At 37.2% G+C, this 19,649-nt stretch overlaps 1 protein-coding gene across 2 annotated transcripts in view; it reads left to right on the top strand.

The window, feature by feature from the left end:
* ME2 (malic enzyme 2) overlaps window positions 1-16,787 on the top strand; it is a 54,150-nt gene extending 37,363 nt beyond the window's left edge. For both annotated transcript variants that reach the window (XM_040478809.1, XM_040478810.1), the window contains exons 13-16: window positions 1,245-1,347; window positions 10,276-10,346; window positions 11,347-11,445; window positions 15,916-16,787. In XM_040478809.1, coding sequence (XP_040334743.1) covers window positions 1,245-1,347; window positions 10,276-10,346; window positions 11,347-11,445; window positions 15,916-16,083 — 441 coding nt within the window. In that variant the 3' untranslated portion in view covers window positions 16,084-16,787. The remainder of the gene's footprint in view (window positions 1-1,244; window positions 1,348-10,275; window positions 10,347-11,346; window positions 11,446-15,915) is intronic.
* The last annotated feature ends 2,862 nt before the right edge of the window (window positions 16,788-19,649 follow it).

Raw genomic sequence — 19,649 nt, 5'->3', positions numbered from 1 at the left:
ACTGCGCCACCCAGGCGCCCCTAAAAAATTTTTTTAAAGAAATATTGAATATGCTAGTAACATTGTATACCATTGTTGAGCATAGTACTAGAAGTGACACAACAAATTTGGAGATTTATTTTTCTTCAACAAGGCAACATGCCATATTTTTCTGGGGTAATAGTGTGGGTATACCATACACCTTTGTGTGAACTGCATAATTCGGGCATTATAGCAGAATGGAAAGACCATGGGCTTTAGAGTTATATAAAAAAAAAAAAAAGTCTGGATTCAAATGTAACTGCTGCAGTTGTGATGCGTGACTTTTTACAAAGCACTTGGACATCTAAGCCATAGTTTTATGAGATTTTTTTTTTATATATCAGTGAGATGGAGATGATAATCCCAGAAGGTTTCTTACACAGGCTATACTGAGTTAACTCATAGAAAGCTCCTGGAACAGAGCCAAAAAACAGCAGATGGACAGTCAGTGGTCACAATTTAATTTTTGATGTGTTCCACTTCATTCACAGGTGTTTACAGCAATCTTTATTATTCAGGATAGCATTTGTTGGCCCATCTACATTTTAAAAGGAAAAAGAAGTGTCAGGATTTTTAGTTTATTAATGGGCAGTTTTCAACTTTATTTGAATGTGTGTGATGCATAAAACCTCATTCTAGGGGCGCCTGGGTGGCTCAGTCGGTTGAGTGTCTGACTCTCGATTTTGTCTCAGGTCATGATCCCAGAGTCGTGGGATCAAACCCCAATCTCGAGCCTGCTTCAGATTCCCTCTCTCCCTCTGCCCTCTCCCCTACTTGTGCTCTTTCTCTCTCTGCCTCTCTCTAACATTAAAAAAAACAACAACACATCATTCTAATAAGAATTTTTTAAATATTTATTTATTTATTTATTTATTTAGAGAGCAAGCAGGAGGAGGGGCAGAGAGAAAGGGAAAGACAATCCCAAGCAGCCTCTGCACTGTCATCACAGACCCCTATGCGGGGCGCGATCCCGTGAACTATGAGATCATGACCTGAACCAAAATCAAGAGTCAGACGCTTAACCAGCTGAGCCACCCGGGCACCCATCTAATAAGAATTTTAGTGGAAGTATTACGTTATATAATAAATTATGTCTGTTCACAAAGAATATATTGGTCTGTTTTAGTACAGGATTTAACTTTGTTTTGATTCATTGTTTTGATTCACCTCAATATTTTAGTCCAAATGAAGTTACAAATTGAAGTTGTTTCATTTCTTAACAGGGAAGGTGTTTGTTTGCCAGTGGCAGTCCATTTGAGCCAGTGAAACTCAGTGACGGGCAAGTATTTACACCAGGCCAAGGAAACAATGTATATATTTTTCCAGGTAAATGCCACCGTTATTTATGTTAAAGATCAATAGTTAATTACATTAACTAGTTATCCAAATTGCTTAGAATTTAAGAATAAAATGAACAATAGTGTTTATAGAATTTTGGTATGTTTGTACAGGTAAACTCAAGGAATTCAGCAAATCCAACTTGCTTTATTTACCCTATAAATGTATTCATATTGTTCATTAAATTTGTTTTCATTACAGAAATAATGTACTACATGGTATATAAAGATGCAGAAGGAACAGAATGTTTTAAAATTATTTAAGCCTCTTTGTCTCCCTTTGGTACTTCCTTTTTTTTTTAAGTTTTTATCTAAATTGCACTTAACATGCAGTGTAATATTAGTTTCAGGTGTGCAATATAGTGATTGAACACTTCCATACAACACCGGGTACCCATCATGACATGTGCCCTCCCTAATCCCCATCACCTATTTAACCCATCCCTCTACTCACCTCCCTTCTGGTAACCATCAGTTTGTTCTCTATGGTTAAGAGTCTGTTTCTTGGTTTGCCTCTCTCTCTCTTTTTTCCCCTTTGCTCATTTGTTTTGTTTCTTGAATTCCACAGATGAGTGAAATCATATGGTGTTTGTCTTTCTCTAACTGACTTATTTTGTTTAGCATAATTCTAGTTCCATCCATGTTGTTGGCAAATGGCAAGATTTCATTTCTTTTTTATGGCTGAGTAATATTCCAGTGTGTGTGTGTGTGTGTGTGTGTGTGTGTGTGTGTGTGTATCACATCATCTTTATCCATTCATCAGTCAATAGGCAACTTATGGAATAGGAGAAGATATTTGCAAATGACATATCTGATAAAGGGTTAGAATCCAAAATATGTAAACAATGTATAAAACCCAACACCCAAAAAACAACCCAATTTAAAAATGGACATGAATAGATACTTTTCAAAAGAAGATGGCCAATAGATACATGAAAAGATGCTCAACATCACTGATCATCAGGAAAAGACAAGTCAAAACCACAATGAGATATCATCTCACACCTGTCAGAATGGCTAAAATCAACAACACAAGAAACAATAGATGTTGGTGAGAATATGGAGAAAAGGGAACCCCATTGCACTATTGGTAGGAATGCACACTGGTAGAGCCACTCTGGAAAGCACTGTGGAGGTTCCTCAAAAAGTAGAAAATAAAACTACCCTATGGTCCAGCAATTGTACTACTAGTGTTTACCCAAAGAATGCAAAAATACTAATTCAAAGGGATTCGTGCACCCCGGTGTTTATAACAGCATTATCAACAACAGCCAAATTATGGAAAGAGCCCATGTGTTCTCTTGGTGCCTCGTTATCATACTTCTCAGCTATAACCACTGTCAGTGGTTTGCTTTGAGTTTTTCTGATGGTTACCATCATCACTGATACACTTCTCTTCCCTTATCTTGATTCTAGCTATAGACAGTATGTATGAACTTCCCAACTGTAAAATATAATAGTGTCCACATACCTCCTAATACCTTGCTGCTTCTCTATACCTCTGAATTTGTATTACTATTTTTAGTTTTTAGTTACCTTTATTTTTATAGAACATATTTAAAGACCTTTTGATAACAACTTAAGACTTTTTTTTTTTTAATTTTTTAATGTTTATCTTAGAGAGAGACAGGAGTGTGGGTGGGAGAGGGGCAGGGAGAGAAGGAGACAGAGAATCTGAAGCAGGCTCCAGGCTCTGAACTGTCAGCACAGAGCCTGACGTGGGGCTTGAACTCAAGAATCACTAGATCATGACCTGAGTCAAAGTCGGACATTTAACTTTAACTGACTGAGCCACCCAGCCACCCCAGGACCGTTTTTATTAGTTTGCCACAGTTGAAAAATCTGGTACTTAGCTTTCTTATCTGTTCTTATTCCATCTCTCAATTTTGGTCAGTTAGTATTTCTACACTGTAGAGAGGGTTTTTGGACATTTACATTATGTTCTGTTGTTTTCTGTGCTTTGTCTATGGATTGATTCTAAAATTACATAATTATAGATCATTTATGTCTAAACAAGTATGATTTGAATACAGAATTCTATACTACAAAATGTTTGAAACTCAAAAGTCTTTCAGGTGTCAAGTATAGTGAATCTTTCTTTAATTTCCTGTTAGCTTTCTTCGTTTCTCCTAGATCCTGCTCCACAGTTGACTACTTCTTGTGCCCCATGTTATTGTCCTCTCTCACACGCATGTGTCCTATTTCTGTCTTGGTCTCAATTTTTGGAATGCATTTTTGAGTAAGTGTTTTTATTGAGCATGGATGAAATGTTCCCGAGTTTTTACATATCTTAAAATGTCTTTATTTTGTCTTCTCACTTGATAGTTTGGTTGGGTAGAGATTTGTAGACTGAAAGCCCATTCTCTCAGATCTTTGAAAATATTTCTCCTTTTAGTGGCCAGTGTTGCTGTTGAGAAATTTGATGTCATTAAGATTCTCATTTCTTCATGCAATACTAGCTTTTTCTTCCTAAAAATGTTTAAAATTTTCTCTTTGGATTTCTGAAAGCTTACCAGGATGCATCCAGGTTTAGGCTTAATTTCCATTTATTATGCATGTATGTGTGTGGGCCAGTTCACTATGTCTTTTCCAAAGGATTTTTTGTAACTTTTTGTTTCTTTCTCATTTTTCCCTTCCATTGTTGCTGTTTTCCTCTTACAGAACTTATGTTAGACCGCGGTCAAATCCCTCTATTGTTCTGGAGTTGTAAATTTTATTTCACATATTCACCTCTGCCTTTTTTATTCCGTAATGTGGGGGATTTCTGTGGCATTCATTCATTCATCTGTTTTTAGCACTTTTAGTGTATGTTTCAAGTCTTTTTTTGTGGGGTACCTGGCTGGCCCAATCAGTAGAGCATGCACCTCTTGATCTCAGGGTTGTGAGTCCAAGCCCCACATGGGGTGTGGAGCCTGCTTAAAATAAAATAACACAATAACAATATAAAATAAATATTATATATAACCAAATATATAACAAAATAAAAATAACCAAATATAAATATAACAAAATAAAAATAACCAAAAAACCCCAAAATCTTTTTTATTATAAGAATTTTCAAACATACACAAAAGCAGAGGGAAGAACAAAGTTCCATGCTCCAGTCTCCTACACCTCAGCAGTTATCAACAGGTAACCATATATTCCCACTCGTGCCTTCCTCACTGGGTTATTTTAAAGCAAATCAGAGATGTTATATAATTTTGTTCATAACTACTTCAGTATATATCTCTGAAAAAGTAATTTTTTAATCTAAATATCACCATAGTACTAGTATCATAACCACATGAAATTAACAGTGTTTAATATCACATGTCATCAGTTTAGTAGGTTCAAATACCTTTTTTATTCCCAATACCTTTTTCTTGTCCTAAAATCACTCTTTTTTTTAATATCCACTTTTATTTTTTTTTTAAAGGTTGCAGTATCCTTTCAAATGTCTCCTAAGGGCTAAGATTCTTTTAAATATTTCTTCTTTTGTGCTGTTCATTTTCTATAAATTTCTGGTGATCCTTAGTTCATTCATTTTAATGAGAGACTATGTTTAGTAAAATAGGGATTTGATCTGAATTTCCCTTGTATGTGTGTCTTTCTCCTTGTGGGCCTCTCCCTGAAGAGCTGAGAGCAGACTCTAAGATTTCATGACAGGTAGATTTTTAGTGTACATGGGCTGGCATCAAGCAAGCATGTTACAACTGTTGTCAAAGACTTTTAGCCTGTGAATATCCCAACGCTTTTCCTCCTTTTCCTTCCATGTGGCAGTTTTATGTCTAGAGGTCTACCCTGCTTATCTCTTGGAGACCTAGTATCTGTAGTAGAAACTCTCCCATCACCAGTGATCTCTTTCTCGAACTTGATAATATTCAAAATCAATCTGTTCTATCCAACAATATTTCTGTGGCATAAAAGCATAAGAACATGGAAAAGAATACCTTTCTGTTCATTTTTTTTTTAATTTTTTTTTTTTAACGTTTATTTATTTTTTTGGGACAGAGAGAGACAGAGCATGAACGGGGGAGGGGCAGAGAGAGAGGGAGACACAGAATCGGAAACAGGCTCCAGGCTCTGAGCCATCAGCCCAGAGCCCGACGCGGGGCTCGAACTCACGGACCGCGAGATCGTGACCTGGCTGAAGTTGGACGCTTAACCGACTGTGCCACCCAGGCGCCCCTCTGTTCATTTTAACAAAGTCATTTTCTGTATCTTATTTAACTAGTAAGGAATTTGGCAATTGATTATTTTATACAGCACTACAAAGTCCTAACTTTATTAATAACCATTATTAGCACTATAAATATAGATGTAAAAATAAATTGGTGGTGGTGGTAAAAATGGGCTTTAAAACAAGAAGACGGGAGCCTGGGTGGCTCAGTTGGTTAAGCGTCCGACTTTGGCTCAGGTCACGATCTCAAGGTTTGTGAGTTTGAGCCCCATGTTGGGCTCTGTGCAGACCACTCAGAGCCTGGAACCTGCTTTGGATTCTCTATCTCCCTCTCTCTCTGCCCTTCCCATGCTCATGCTCTATCTCTGTCTCTAAATAATAAACAAACATTAAAAAAAAAAAACTTGAAGTGGTGAGGACGGATGAGAAATAAAATGATTAAAAAAAAAAAAAAAAGAAGACAAAAGTCTGTTTATAAAATTTTTTTTTTCAACGTTTATTTATTTTTGGGACAGAGAGAGACAGAGCATGAACGGGGGAGGGGCAGAGAGAGAGGGAGACACAGAATCGGAAACAGGCTCCAGGCTCTGAGCCATCAGCCCAGAGCCTGACGCGGGGCTCGAACTCACGGACCGCGAGATCGTGACCTGGCTGAAGTCGGACGCTTAACCGACTGCGCCACCCAGGCGCCCCAAAAGTCTGTTTATAAAGCAAGTAAACATGTAAGGCTCCAATAATATTTGAATTACTTAGTCCAGTAATTATAACTGGATGAAATAACAACAAAAATAAAACCTGAAAATAGTCAAAAGGCTAACAAAATGTTGACTGTAATGTGGGGGATTTCTGCGGCATTCATTCATTCAAAAGTTTTTTGTTTATTGGTTTTTTTTTTTTTTTTGTGGGGCACCTGGCTAGCTCAGTCAGTAGAACATGCAACTCTTGATCTCAGGGGAATTCTGGGTCAAGATTAGGGAGAGAACCAGAGCTCAGAAAACCAGCATGTGAAGGAGTCTTATGCCGGAAGCACTCTCTGATCAGCAAGAAGTGGCTGAGCAGTAAAGCAGTACTTTCCACAAAGGGAAGACCAGTGTTCGCATCTGGCACCTGCCAAGGAAGGGATTCTAGTGAGCCACTGGTGGGCCGAAACCCTAAAGCTGTACCTTGGAATAGGGGTATATTTGCACTATCACATGGATGATCTAGAAAACCTCAGGCCTTTATTCTGGCCTACCGGCATCCACACGTGCCTGGCAGAAGCAAACAGAAATCTTCTGTGGAACAAGGTAACACCACCCTAGTCTTCAAGTTCCTTTCACAAATTTTGAAATACACTCCCAGTTAAAAATTCATGTAAAGAGATAATACAGCACAAGGCAAAAGGAGCAGAAACAACAGGAAAACTCTGGAATTCTAGATATCAAACAGGTGTTCTGAAGCAAATATGCTTAGTATTAGTTTATGGAGATAAAACCAAATTCGAAAAATTCAGCCAAGTAACACTAAATTCTAGCATTGAAAAATAAATTTTAAGAACTCAGTGAATGGGGCTTATAGCAGATTAGAGCAAAGAGAATTAAATGGTAAGATAGGCCAGAAGAAATGATCCAGAGACCAAACAAAGAGGAAAATATAGAAAAACAGATGCATATATTTAATTGATGTGGTTTATTGAAGCCCTAGAAGATGGGCATGAGAATGAATCAGAGGCAATATTGGTAGGCTTCATGGCTGAGAATTTCTTCGAACCTGATGAATGATGTCAATACACATATTCAGGATGCTCAGTGAAACCCATGTGGGATAAATAAAAAGAAGGCCACATCCGGGAACATCATTGTGAGGCTTTAGCAGACAACAACAAAGTGAAGACTGAATGCAGCCAGAGGAAAAAGATTTACTTGAAAGGAGCAACAATAATACAAAGCTTGTTGGTTAAGTAGAGTTAAACTGTTATGAGGGACTTGCCTTGTGTCAGGAGGGTAAATTAGAGATTTACGTAGAATTTTCATACGGGTGCATGTTATAAATTTTAGGATAATCACTAGAAAACTAGAAAAACTTCCCAGCTATGGTGAGAGAACCTTTGAGGAGGAAATGAAATGATTTTTAAAAATCTGAGGGGAGCCTGGGTGGCTTAGTCGGTTAAGCGTCCAACTTTGGCTCAGGTCATGATCTCGCAGTTCATGAATTTGAGCTCCGCGTGGGGCTCTGTGCTGACAGCTCAGAGCCTGGAGCCTGCTTCGGATTCTGAGTCTCCCTCTCTCTCTGTTCCTCCCCCGCTTGCACTCTCCCTCTCAAAAATAAATAAAATATTTTTTAAAAATTTTTTTAAAAATCTGAAAGTCAAGAATATAGAGGAAAAAAAGGAATGTGGAATCAAAAAGAAAAATATAAGAAGACTATAGATCTTGCCCCAGATATTTAAGTAACAACATTAACTGTAGATAGAACAAATGCTCCACTTTCTAAAATATATATATTATCTAGAGGCTGGATTAAATAAGGAAGCTATTAACCACCTGATTTTCTTCTCATCCTTGGGTAATTAGATAACTGTGCTTCCCCACTCTGGTGAAGACTGTTGGGATACCTTTTGAATAGTGTAAAACTGAGAATTTCTAGACTGGAAGACGCCAGACACAGTTGAGGACAAAGGTGCCAGAAAGTAGGGCGATTAAAAGCCAAGCCACCGCAGTGATTCTCGGAGTGGGCAAACCCCATCCTCACCTCAGAGCTACCATCATTCTAGTGCCTAACGCTCATATGAGAAACACTCAAAGATTACTAATCAGCTGAGGAAAATCTCTTATATGAGCAATGTATTTCATAAAAGAGACCAAATAAACAAGAAAAAAAAAAAGCCTTTTAGAAAGAAGCAGGGATTAGGTGGGGAGAAGGAAAGTTAAAAAACTGTCAATGGAGACAAAAATATTCTGTTCCAGAAACAAGACAGAATTTTATTTTTTTTAATTAGAAACAAAAATGAGTGCTTGAAAATGAAAAGTTTGATAGCAGAAGGATTATAAGAAAAAGCTAAGGGGGCTCCTGGGTGGCTCAGTTGGTTAAGCGTTTGACTCTTGATTTTGGCTCAGGTCATGATCTTACAGTTCATGAGTTCAAGCCCCATTTTGGGCTCTGTGCTGATAGGACAGAACCAGCTCAGGATTCTGGGTCTCTGTCTCTCTCTGCCTCTCTCCCACTTGCTCTCAAAAATAAACAAACATTAAAAAAAAGAAAGAAAGAAAAAGCTGAGGAAGTCACTTAGAAATAGAGCAAAGAACAAGGGGTGGAAAATAAGATAATTAGCAGACTAGTCCCGGAAGTACAATATCAGAAAACAGAAATTTTAGAAAGACAACAGATAAATGGAGGGAAGAAAATTATGAAAAACTTCATGAACAGTTCCCCAAACTGAAAGATCCAAGTTTCTAGATAGGAAGGCCCTCCCACTGAGTGCCAAACGTGGTGTGTGAAAGTCATGAACCTCAAGGCACATCGCTGGGAAATTACAGAGCATTCAGTATGAAAAAAGATCCTAATACTTCCTGAGATACAGCTAAAAGATAATTACTGAAAAGGATCGAGAATCAAATTGGCACTGATTTCTCAATCAGCTCAATCTAGCTGGCAGTTAGAAGGTGTTGGAATAATGCTTACAATTCTGATAGGAAATTATTTCCAAACTAGAATTGTAAACCCAAAGAAACTATCAAATAAGTAGAAAGTAGTAGAAAAAAGGAGGGGAGAGGAGAGGGAGCATCTTCAGAAAACTACAGGAGAATGTATCCTACCAAAAAGAGAAGTAACAAACAACTAGGAAGAAGTGGGATTTAGGAAGTGAACTCAGAAGCAAAGGGAGTCCCCATGAAAATCGGGGTTTTTCCAGGATGACAACTCTGTGTCTGGGATGCACAGCAGCCATACCAGATGGGAGCTTCAGCACAGGTTTCTTCTAGAGGATGAAAGAAGAGACTATGTCCGGGAGCTGAAACACTTCATGATTTAGGCAGTTAAATGAGTGTTTCAGGATGAAGTGATTTTAAGTACAGAAAATCTAAAACAAGGAGAACAGCCGGACAGTAACTTCAGGGAAAACAAAAGGTTATGCAGGAGAGGAGAAATAATCATGACAGGGTGTTAATAATGGCTCAGCTGCAAGTAACACTTACGAAGTCCTAATAACATAAACAATATTGGTTCAGCCAAAGTTGTGCCCTAACCATGTGGGAAGAAGGGAGGAGGCTGGAAATGTGAAGGAAAGCCAACACACTTATTTCCTGCAGGAAGGAATCAGTGATCTCTAAAACTCAGAAGTCAGTCAGGAGAAATTCAAGCAAGCTGTTGAAGAGTGAGAGAGAGAAACATTAAAATAATCAACTAAAAGAATGGAAAGTAATTGCCTCTATAGAAGTCCATAGTAACGTCTAAGAAGTGGAAAGGTGTTTAGAGGTGGGCTGGGGATTGATGTTTCTTGTAACAAGTGTTGATGAATTGTATGCGTTGTAATTTTGCTAACTGTTAAATTGAGAAAAGCCATTTGCTATTTCTAAAATTGTTCTGGTAAATAAGAATTGTAACAGTTAACAAAGATCACTTGATTTTTAACTCTCAGATTTCTGTTTTCTCTTGGCTGCTTTGTTTTGGGGGGGAAGTGGGTTACCATTAATTTGCTTTAAGTGTTGGAATTTATTTGGCTCCTTTCATAATTTGAAAAGTGACCTTACTAAATAAACTATTTATAATGTTTTCTAGGTGTGGCTTTAGCTGTTATTCTCTGTAACACCCGGCATATTAGTGACCATGTTTTCCTAGAAGCTGCAAAGGTAAATGCTTTAAATAGTGTTGGGCAGTGCTCACTTCGGCAGCACACGTACTAAATATTGTTTGGCTGTTTTATAAAGGATGAGTTATTATTTTTTTTTTAATTTTTTTTAACGTTTATTTATTTTTGAGACAGAGAGAGACAGAGCATGAACGGGGGAGGGTCAGAGAGAGGGAGACACAGAATCTGAAACAGGCTCCAGGCTCTGAGCAGTCAGCACAGAGCCCGACGCGGGGCTCGAACTCACGGACCGCGAGATCTTGACCTGAGCCGAAGTCGGCCGCCCAACCGACTGAGCCACCCAGGCGCCCCTAAAGGATGAGTTATAAAGATGAATGGATCCTAATTAAAATCAGAGAGATAGAGAATGGGTCAAATCCGCCTTATGAATGGAAAGGAAGTTCTTCATCTGTTGATTTTGTGACTTGCCCATCTATGTTTGCCTAAAATTCATTTTTATCATGATGTTTTAGATGTTTGATTGCATGTTACGAATCCTTTCATACTTATGACATGTACTGTACCTGTATAGTATATGTATAGTATGTATATGTGTGTGTGTGTGTGTGTATGTGTAGTGAATATACATATATATGGAGTATATACATCTGAAGGTGATATACATGGCACCTTCATTTTTTTAATGGACAAATACTGGTTTATTTGGAGTGTGCTGGCCTTTTGGAGCGCCAGACTGCAATATGAGTTTTGAAGAACTCGTGTTAATACAAATTTTAATGTCTGTTTTCATAGCAGCTGTTGTAATTATGCCAAACTTTGTATGTGTTAAGAAGCATTTGTCAATAAGCCTTTAAATCTGGTTATTTATTGTTTAGTGGTGAACAGGTTTAATTTCTGCAGTGCTTTAAGCATATTCCTCATAAAAGTAAGGAGAATTATGATACCTGTATGATTTACTGCTCCCCAAACCCCTTTCCCATTTTATTAGATCCTTATTCTGTGTTATTTAAACAAAAGTAAAATGCTGTCTTTCTCTTCAGGCACTGGCAAATCAATTGACAGATAAAGAGCTAGCTCAAGGGAGACTTTACCCACCACTTGCTGATATTCAGGAAGTTTCTATTAACATTGCTATTAAGGTAAGTATTAATTTATACCTCCTCACATAAATTTGAATGGCGTATTCTTATGCAAGTAGCACAAGTTTACAGAGACAAGTTTGAAACATTTCAAGAGTACAAAGAAGAAATTTTAGGTGACCCATATTCTTTCTGCCAGGATGTAACCCACATTATTATTCTGGATTTGTTATCTTCTAGTCTTTCTTCTTCCCAAACACATGCATACATCTGCACACACATGCAGTCACCTGTGACTGTTTTTATAATTGGTTCTTCACTGCACTTTCTCCATTAAGTATATTGTAAACCTTTTCCCATGTAAATCAGTAGTAATTCTCCTGTATGACTGTTAATAATGCTGCATGGTGTTCTCTTTGTTGGTATATCATAATTTGTTTAACCATTTCTGTATTTTTGGACTTTAAGCATTTCTCATTTTGTTAGAAATATTGTAATGAACATCCTTAGATAAATTTTTGCACACATTTGTGATTGTGTAAGATAAATGTCTAATCATAAGAACAAAAAGTATTACTATGCTAAGGCTTCTGATATGAATTACCATCACATATCTTCAGGAAAAAAGTATCAGTTTACATTGTACATATTAGATATGAAATACATCTGTTTTCCCACACTTTTGCCAATACTTAGTGTTTTTTTAATCATAGATACTTAATAGGTGGAGAATTATATCTCGTTGTTTTTAAAAATCTTTTTTAACGTTTATTTATTTTTGAGAGAGGGAGGGAGGGAGGGAGGGAGGAAGAGGCAGAGAGAGAGGGAGACACAAAATCCAAAGCAGATTCCAGGCTCCAAGCTGTCAGCACAGAGCCTGACACAGGGCTCGAACTCATGAGCTGTGAGATCATAACCTGAGCCAAAGTCAGATGCTTAACCAACTCAGCCACCTCGACTTTTGCTTGTTTTTATATTGTACTGGTTGTTTTCTTTCTAATACTAACTTATAAAGGCTCTGTATATATTAAGTGTCGTGATCCTCCTCTTGGCTGTGGTGCAGGTATTTTCCCGTTTGCCGTTTATTTTAACTTGTGGAATGCCATATTTCAAAAGTTTTTTTTATGGAATGATGTGTCTACTCTGTGGATTGTTTCTTCACCCTTTATGGATGTTAATGCCTTTCCCCCACTCCCAAAATCATATAAATATCTACCTGCGTGTTTTAATAACATAAAACTTTTTAACCCCTCAGAATTATTTTAGAATATGATGTGAGATAGAGAAACATTTTTTTCGGAGTAGTTAACCAGTTGCCCCAGCACCAATTAATGGAGAATGGTCCTTTTATTAACATACAGTCCTCATATCTTGAGAGTCTGTTGCTAACTATATTGGCCTATTACTAGGCACTGTTAAAATTATTGTGGTATGTGGGGTGCCTGGCTGGCTCAGTCGGTAGAGCATGTGACTCCTGATCTGGCGGTTGTGAGTTGGGCGTAGAGATTACTTAAAAACAGTCTTAAAACCTTAAGAAAAATAATTGTTATTGTGGCATATATAATATGTATTATTTTATACTATATAGTTCCTTCCCATCATTATGTTTTTTTAGGATTTGTTTAAACTGTGCTTTTTTTGGATGAATTTTTCGATCAGTTTTTGAGTTCAAAGAAAACCCTGCAACTACGTATGAAACTATCATACTTATAAATTAAATTGGTACAGTTGTCTTTTAGTATTGACTCTTCTTCCCCATCAGTGTCTCTTTTCACTGACCACAATCTTTTTCTTTTTTTTTTTAAGTCTTTCAATATCATTTTGTTGTTTTCTTCTATAAATGTGGTACATTGCTGAATACTTATTTTCCTGGATATTTAAAATTTTGTGTTCTTTATAACGAAAAAAGTTTTTCTTTCCATATCTGTTTCCTTGCTAGTCATTTCTGCCATATAGGGGAGGTATTAATTTTTATGAATTTACTTGATAACTAGTTGGTTGAACAATCTTAATTCTTTTTTTTTTTTTTTAAGTTTATTTATTCTGAGAGAGAGAATCTGAGTCGGGGAAGGGCAGAGAGAGGAAGAGAGAGAATCCCAAATGGGCCCTGTGCTGCTCCATCTCACGAACTGGAGATCATGACTTGAGCTGAAATCAAGAGTCAGAAGTTTAACCTACCGAGCCACCCAGGCGTCCCCAGTTTTTATTCTTTTAATGGTCTCTTAACTAACTCTTTTGGAATTTTGAGTTTTAAATCAATTGCAAGCAATTGTATTATTAATTTATATGTATTGCTCTTTTTTTTTTACCCTTAAGATCAGTTTTAAGCAACTCAGTTGATAAGAACATCCTTATATTTTAATATTGAATGTGATACTAGCTTTTGGTTGAAATAAATATTCTTTCATCTTTTTAAAGAAGTAGGCTTCATTCCCAGATTACTAAAATTTTCTTAAACACCAAGATTAGATGCAGAATTTATCAACCACATTTTTGACTGTATACTGATGATCCTAAGATTTTTACCCCTTTGACTATAAATGTTATTTTTGCATTATTTTAGTACTCATAAACTAAACAAAGGTTGGGAATTAGAGTAAAGGATGATATGTTTAAGAAATAACAGCCAATCCAGGGGCACCTGGCTGGCTCATTCGGTAGAGTGTGCGACTCTTGGTCTCAGAGTCATGAGTTCAAGCCCCGTGGTTGTGTGTAGAAATTATTTAAAAATAAAATCCTAAAAAATAAAAACAGCCACTCCAGTTGAGCTGGAATCTAAAGTATAGGTAGGAAAATGGCATAAGACAGGATTTGAAAGTTATCTTAAGGCCAGCTTGTACAGATACATGAATGCCAGGCTAAAGAGTCTGAATACCTTACTGTTGCAAAACAACTGAGGATTTTAGAGCCCAGAACTAGGATGGAAAGAGTTCAGCTTTAGAATTTATAGAATGATATTACATGTGGGAAAGATTTGGGAACGTGTCAGTCAAGAGGTTACCGTCGTGCCCAGATGGAAGGTCGTATGAAATAGGAGATACCTGTGTTTAGGAGTTGGCACAGGAGTACAGCCCCCAGATCATGTCTCTTCCCCTTCCCTAGAGTAGAGAATTTTCTCCTTCACTGAGGCTTTCCTTTTTAAGAACAAGGGATCAGGAGACTAGGCAGTGCTTTGTTTCTGTCCCCCACCCCAACCCACAGCCACTGAGCATCTCTTTATAGCTACCAGTCACCTACTGCATGCCTACCTGACCAAGGAGAACTCACTCTGATCTCCTGCCTTGCCCCGGTCTTTTCCGTGGGTACAAATATGTTTCTTACAATAGGCCAGAAAATAATTGAAACATATTTTCATCGCAAAATACAGGAACGTTGAGCCCCTGGGATGAAAGCTTATTTTTAATAACCTTCCGTTTTTGTTAAGTTTTTTTCTTAGAGAGCTGAAATAAACTTCAATAATGATCACCATTTAGAATGGGAACTAGACTAGGAGGAGAAAGGCATAATTGTTTAAGTATTTTTTTTACTCTTTGCCACTACATTGTTTTTTAAGTTAAAATGAAACCGTGACTTGAGAATTGACTATTTCACAGGCACTGTGCTATATCCTGTAAGGAAGCTTTTTGTACTACCTCATTTTACATCAAAATTGAGGCTCAGAGCGTTTATCCTCATCACCAGTCATGGTGTGTGACTTGGTTACAAATACCAGAAATCCATTCAAGCCAAGTGACGTGGGAGGTAATCTAGCTTAACCGTATAGGGCCTGGGATCTATAATCAGAATGCTTTGGGTTTAAAACTCAGCTCTCTTTTAACTGTCTTGGGCAAGTTACTTAAACTCCTCACACTTCAGTGCCCTCATATGTAAAATGAAAATAATACTATCAGTACTTACCTCATAGGATTCTTGTGAGGATTAAATGAAATGTCCATGTAAAGCACATAGAACATGGTTGGCACTCCATGATGGTGGTAGTGAGTTTCCATGTGTAAGTCCCAGCCCTAACTTTACTTGACCTTACAGTTCAGTGCCCAACACCTGATTTATAATAATTTCTGTGTCTCTTAATCCAGATTCTAGAGCAAAAACTACCTGGCTCATTGTGGGTTAGGTTTTCACCGGAGTCCAGTCACCTGTGGGTAGGAAGTAGAGTCTCCTACACCCCATTTGAAAATAGGGAGAAGGACATGGGCTGGGCAGGCTACCCAAGTAGGTCTACTTGACTGACACAGAGTAGAGCTTAAAATTATTTGTTAGATTGAAGTATGAAGGAAATGCCAATATTTGGGGGGGGGGTGACTTTAAAACACATCAGACTTACAGTGAGATTGGAGATAATTTTTATTTCATCTTTTAAGCTTTTAATAGTTTCCAAATGTTTGAAATGAGTCAAAGTAATGTTGTTTTGTATTTTGAAAAAAGAAAAACGTCACTCTTCTAAATTCATTTCTCTGTGTTTGAATAGTACCTTTTCTCTCAATCAGGTTGATATTCAGAGCCTACACAGTAATCTTACTTATTTTTCAGGTTACAGAATACCTGTATGCTAACAAAATGGCTTTTCGATACCCAGAACCTGAGGACAAGGCCAAGTACATTAGAGAAAGAATATGGCGAAGTGAATATGATTCGTTGCTGCCAGATGTTTATGATTGGCCAGAATCTGCATTAAGCCCTCCCCTGATAACAGAATAGAAGCATACCCACTGAGAAATACTTTCCATGCTTCAGGGAACCCGTTTTTTTCAGACAAAAAGAGAGAATGTTCTCAAATTTATGGTTTTTTCCTGTGTTTTATTTTCCCCCACTGCTTTGCTTGACTTATTCTTTTCATGAATTTATACTTCTGTAGAGGGTAGATGTGTTGGCTATATTGTTAATGCCCACCAGGACCCTGCAATCAAATAACCATAATGCTTTCATTCTGATTTGTAGCTCATACCACATCAAAGAGATGTTCCAAATGTATTTATCAATGCTTCACTTGTGCTCTTATTCTTGCTTGCCAAAGTATTCACTATTTACTATTATAGTAATGATCTTCTCTCCCCAGCCCTAGAATCGAAATTTACTTCTGTGGATAGGAGTATAGAATTTTAAGAAGCCAAATTTAACCAAATTCTGAGGACAAACTGTCAGTATCTGCAAGTCTTCTTTTTGTCTGCCTCATTTTATCTTTATGCTCTGAAATCCCTTTCGAGTTGATAAATCTAGAGAAATGTGAAAAATCTACCCTGTTATTTATTTTCTGGACCTAATTTGAAGCTTTAACATCATGAGAGAGAAGTGGGAAGTATTGCTGCCCTTAGACAAATAAACAAAATAGTCATTGTTTTCAATAGTGTATAAAAATCATAGTGTAACTTTTTTATTTAATAAAGGTAATACCCTAAATTTAATTTGCTTCAATGATGCGATTTTATTGCCCACTAGAAATTTAGGTTTGCTTATGATGAAAAATACCTATTTTCATTTTATTTATTTCTAGATGATTGAAAGGAAGGGATATAATGCATAAATTATAAGTGACATCATGTGACCCTTAACAAATTAGTCATATGTTTCACATCCAAAGAAGCATACTTAACTGGAGAAGCTGTATCCCCTATTCCAGTATGGTGCTTTTTATCACTTAGATAATTTTGGAATGTTTCTGTGATACATTCCTTTGAATACCATTAGTGACAGCTCTCTCTACTGAAGATGGAATTAATTTTTTAATTAATTTAATTAGTTTAGATCTAAGTGGGGATAAATAAAGTTGGTGTTCTTACCAGGAAATGCCATTTTTAATCCCAATTAAAATGGGTAACAATTGGCTAGTGAAGCCAGTTTTCTTACGTGGCGTATTGGAGAGGTATTTGTTGTTTTTTGGGTTTTTAAATTTGTTTGTTTATTTTGAGAGACAGTGAGCAGGGTAGGGTCAGAGAGGGAGGGAGAAAGAGGGAATTCCAAGCAGACTCCGCTTTGTCAGTGCAGACATGGGACTCGAACTCACGAAGCCTGAGATCATGACCTGAGTGGAAATCAAGAGTTGGACACTTAACCAACTGAGCCACCCAGGTGCCCCTGTATTGGAGAGATCTAAAGCAAAACCCAAAAGCATTTTGAGAATTAGTAGTATTACTTTATGTGTGCCTAACATAGTTGCTTTGAAGGAACTTTTAAATGCTCATTCTAGAATATTAACTACAAGAAGTTATTCATAGCTTCGTATAAGGGTGGACATTATTTGGTATTTCTCTCCATGGTCCTTGGAAAAAAGGGCTTAATTATTATGCTCATATTTCCTTCTATCTATATGTAGAGATTGATTGATACTAATTTTGAATATAATTCAACATTTTAAGAATGCTTGAAATGGCATTGCCATTTGGAGTATGGAAAAATGCAATTGATTAATCCATTTAACAGGTGAGTGAAGTCAGAAGTGTGTTAAATAAATCTGTTTTATAAAATAAGCAACCAGGTCACAATTTGTTTCTGTTAAAGATGAAAGGTTTATGTTTTTCTTGTTACCTTTGTCAAAACAAAATCACCCCCCAAAATACTATCTTGAGTTTAACATTACAAGCATAATAATTACAAATCCTGTTTTGTGCCTAGTGCTTATTGAAGGCAGGACCATATGCCGAATTAAAGTAATTTTACGAAGCTTAGTAAATATGTCTAGTATAGTCTTTTTTTTTTTTCTAGTATAGTCTTCATGGAAATTATACTTCAAGGAAAAAACAAGGCCAACTGGTATATAGCCTGCTTATTTAAAAGAGAAATTATATACATATAACCAGTAAAATAGTGGTTGGTAACACATGAGAACAGGTTGCTTTTAATAAATATACATTGGAATATATATTAAAAGCAACCTATTCTCATGTAGTATTTACCAACAAAGTAACAATTACTGGATGTACTTTGAAGAAAAAATTTTAAGAATCTAGCCAGGAGCTATTAGGATAGTGGAAGGGGGTTGGTGGCATTATGGCATCAAATTGGAAAAGAAACAAACATTCAGACCTTCTATGGAATCTGTTACCTAACAAGGTAATTATTTTTAAAACCTCGGTGGAGAGTCATTTTCATTCTTTTGAATTGAGAAGAAATTCTGTAAGCTTAGTCTGTCAGACACTACCCAGTAGGGAAAGTGAGAACACAGTCTAATCTGGCACCAGCACCCATGGTATGAAACAGACTGCGTAAATAGTAGGGGTATAATAATGAACATGTTCGAGATTTGGTTAAAATCTTTTTAAAGGATGATGTCTTAACCAGGAAGCTGCTTCAGAATCACCCTGAAGCTTTTTTGTTTGTGTGTTTGTTTAAGTTTTTATTTAAGTAATCGCTACACCCAATGTGGGGCTTGAACTAATGGCCCTGAGATCAAGAGTGGCACACTCCTCCGACCGAGCCAGCCAGGCACCTACACCCTGAAGCTTCTTTACAATACATATGCCTCTGCCCCTTCCTTCCAGGTCCCCTGGACCACCAGGGACAGCCTTGGCAGGTGTATTTTCAGCAGGTCCCCAGGGGATTCTGGCACACATGTGCCCTGCCTCCCAACCGTTGTCTTCAAGTGTACATCTGAATTATCTGGAGAGCTAACTGATGGCTCCCGCTGATGCAGTGGGCTCTGGGGTGGGGCCTGAGAGTCTGTATTTCTTGCCATCTCCCAGGTGATGTCTAGGCTGCTGGCACAGAGAAGGCATTGAGTGGCTTTCTTCCAGAGTTTTGAGTGTGATGTGCAGTTTGTTTAGTGCTCATATAGTACATACTTTATATAAAAAAAGATAACTGGAATTATGTCCTTCCATGTAATTGTTTTCATCCACTTATGTAGAGTTTTTGTGGGATGTTTATAAGGACAGGAATTAATATAGAACTTTTAAACAGATTTTTCTGAAATATATAAGTAGAATACTGTTCAATTCTGAAGTATAGTTTTTTTTTTATTTTTCTAAGTTTTAGAAAAAGTCCTAATGTTTGTTTATTTTTGAGAGAGAGTGAGAGCGAGCAGGGGAAGAGCAGAGAGAGAGGGAGACAGAAAATGTGAAGCAGGCTCAACGTTGTCACCGCAAAGCCCGACACAGGGCTTGAACTTACAAACTGTTAGATCATGACCTGAGCTGAAGTCAGACGCTTAACCAACTGACCCGCCCAGGTAACCCTGAAGTATAGTTTTTAAATTTTTTTTTTCAACGTTTTTTATTTTATTTTTAGGACAGAGAGAAACAGAGCATGAACGGGGGAGGGGCAGAGAGAGA

This window comes from Herpailurus yagouaroundi, unplaced genomic scaffold, assembly GCF_014898765.1.
Source record: "Herpailurus yagouaroundi ecotype Mexico unplaced genomic scaffold, PumYag 142, whole genome shotgun sequence".
Taxonomy (NCBI): domain Eukaryota; kingdom Metazoa; phylum Chordata; class Mammalia; order Carnivora; family Felidae; genus Herpailurus; species Herpailurus yagouaroundi.
This window is presented reverse-complemented; position numbering and strand designations above follow the sequence as displayed.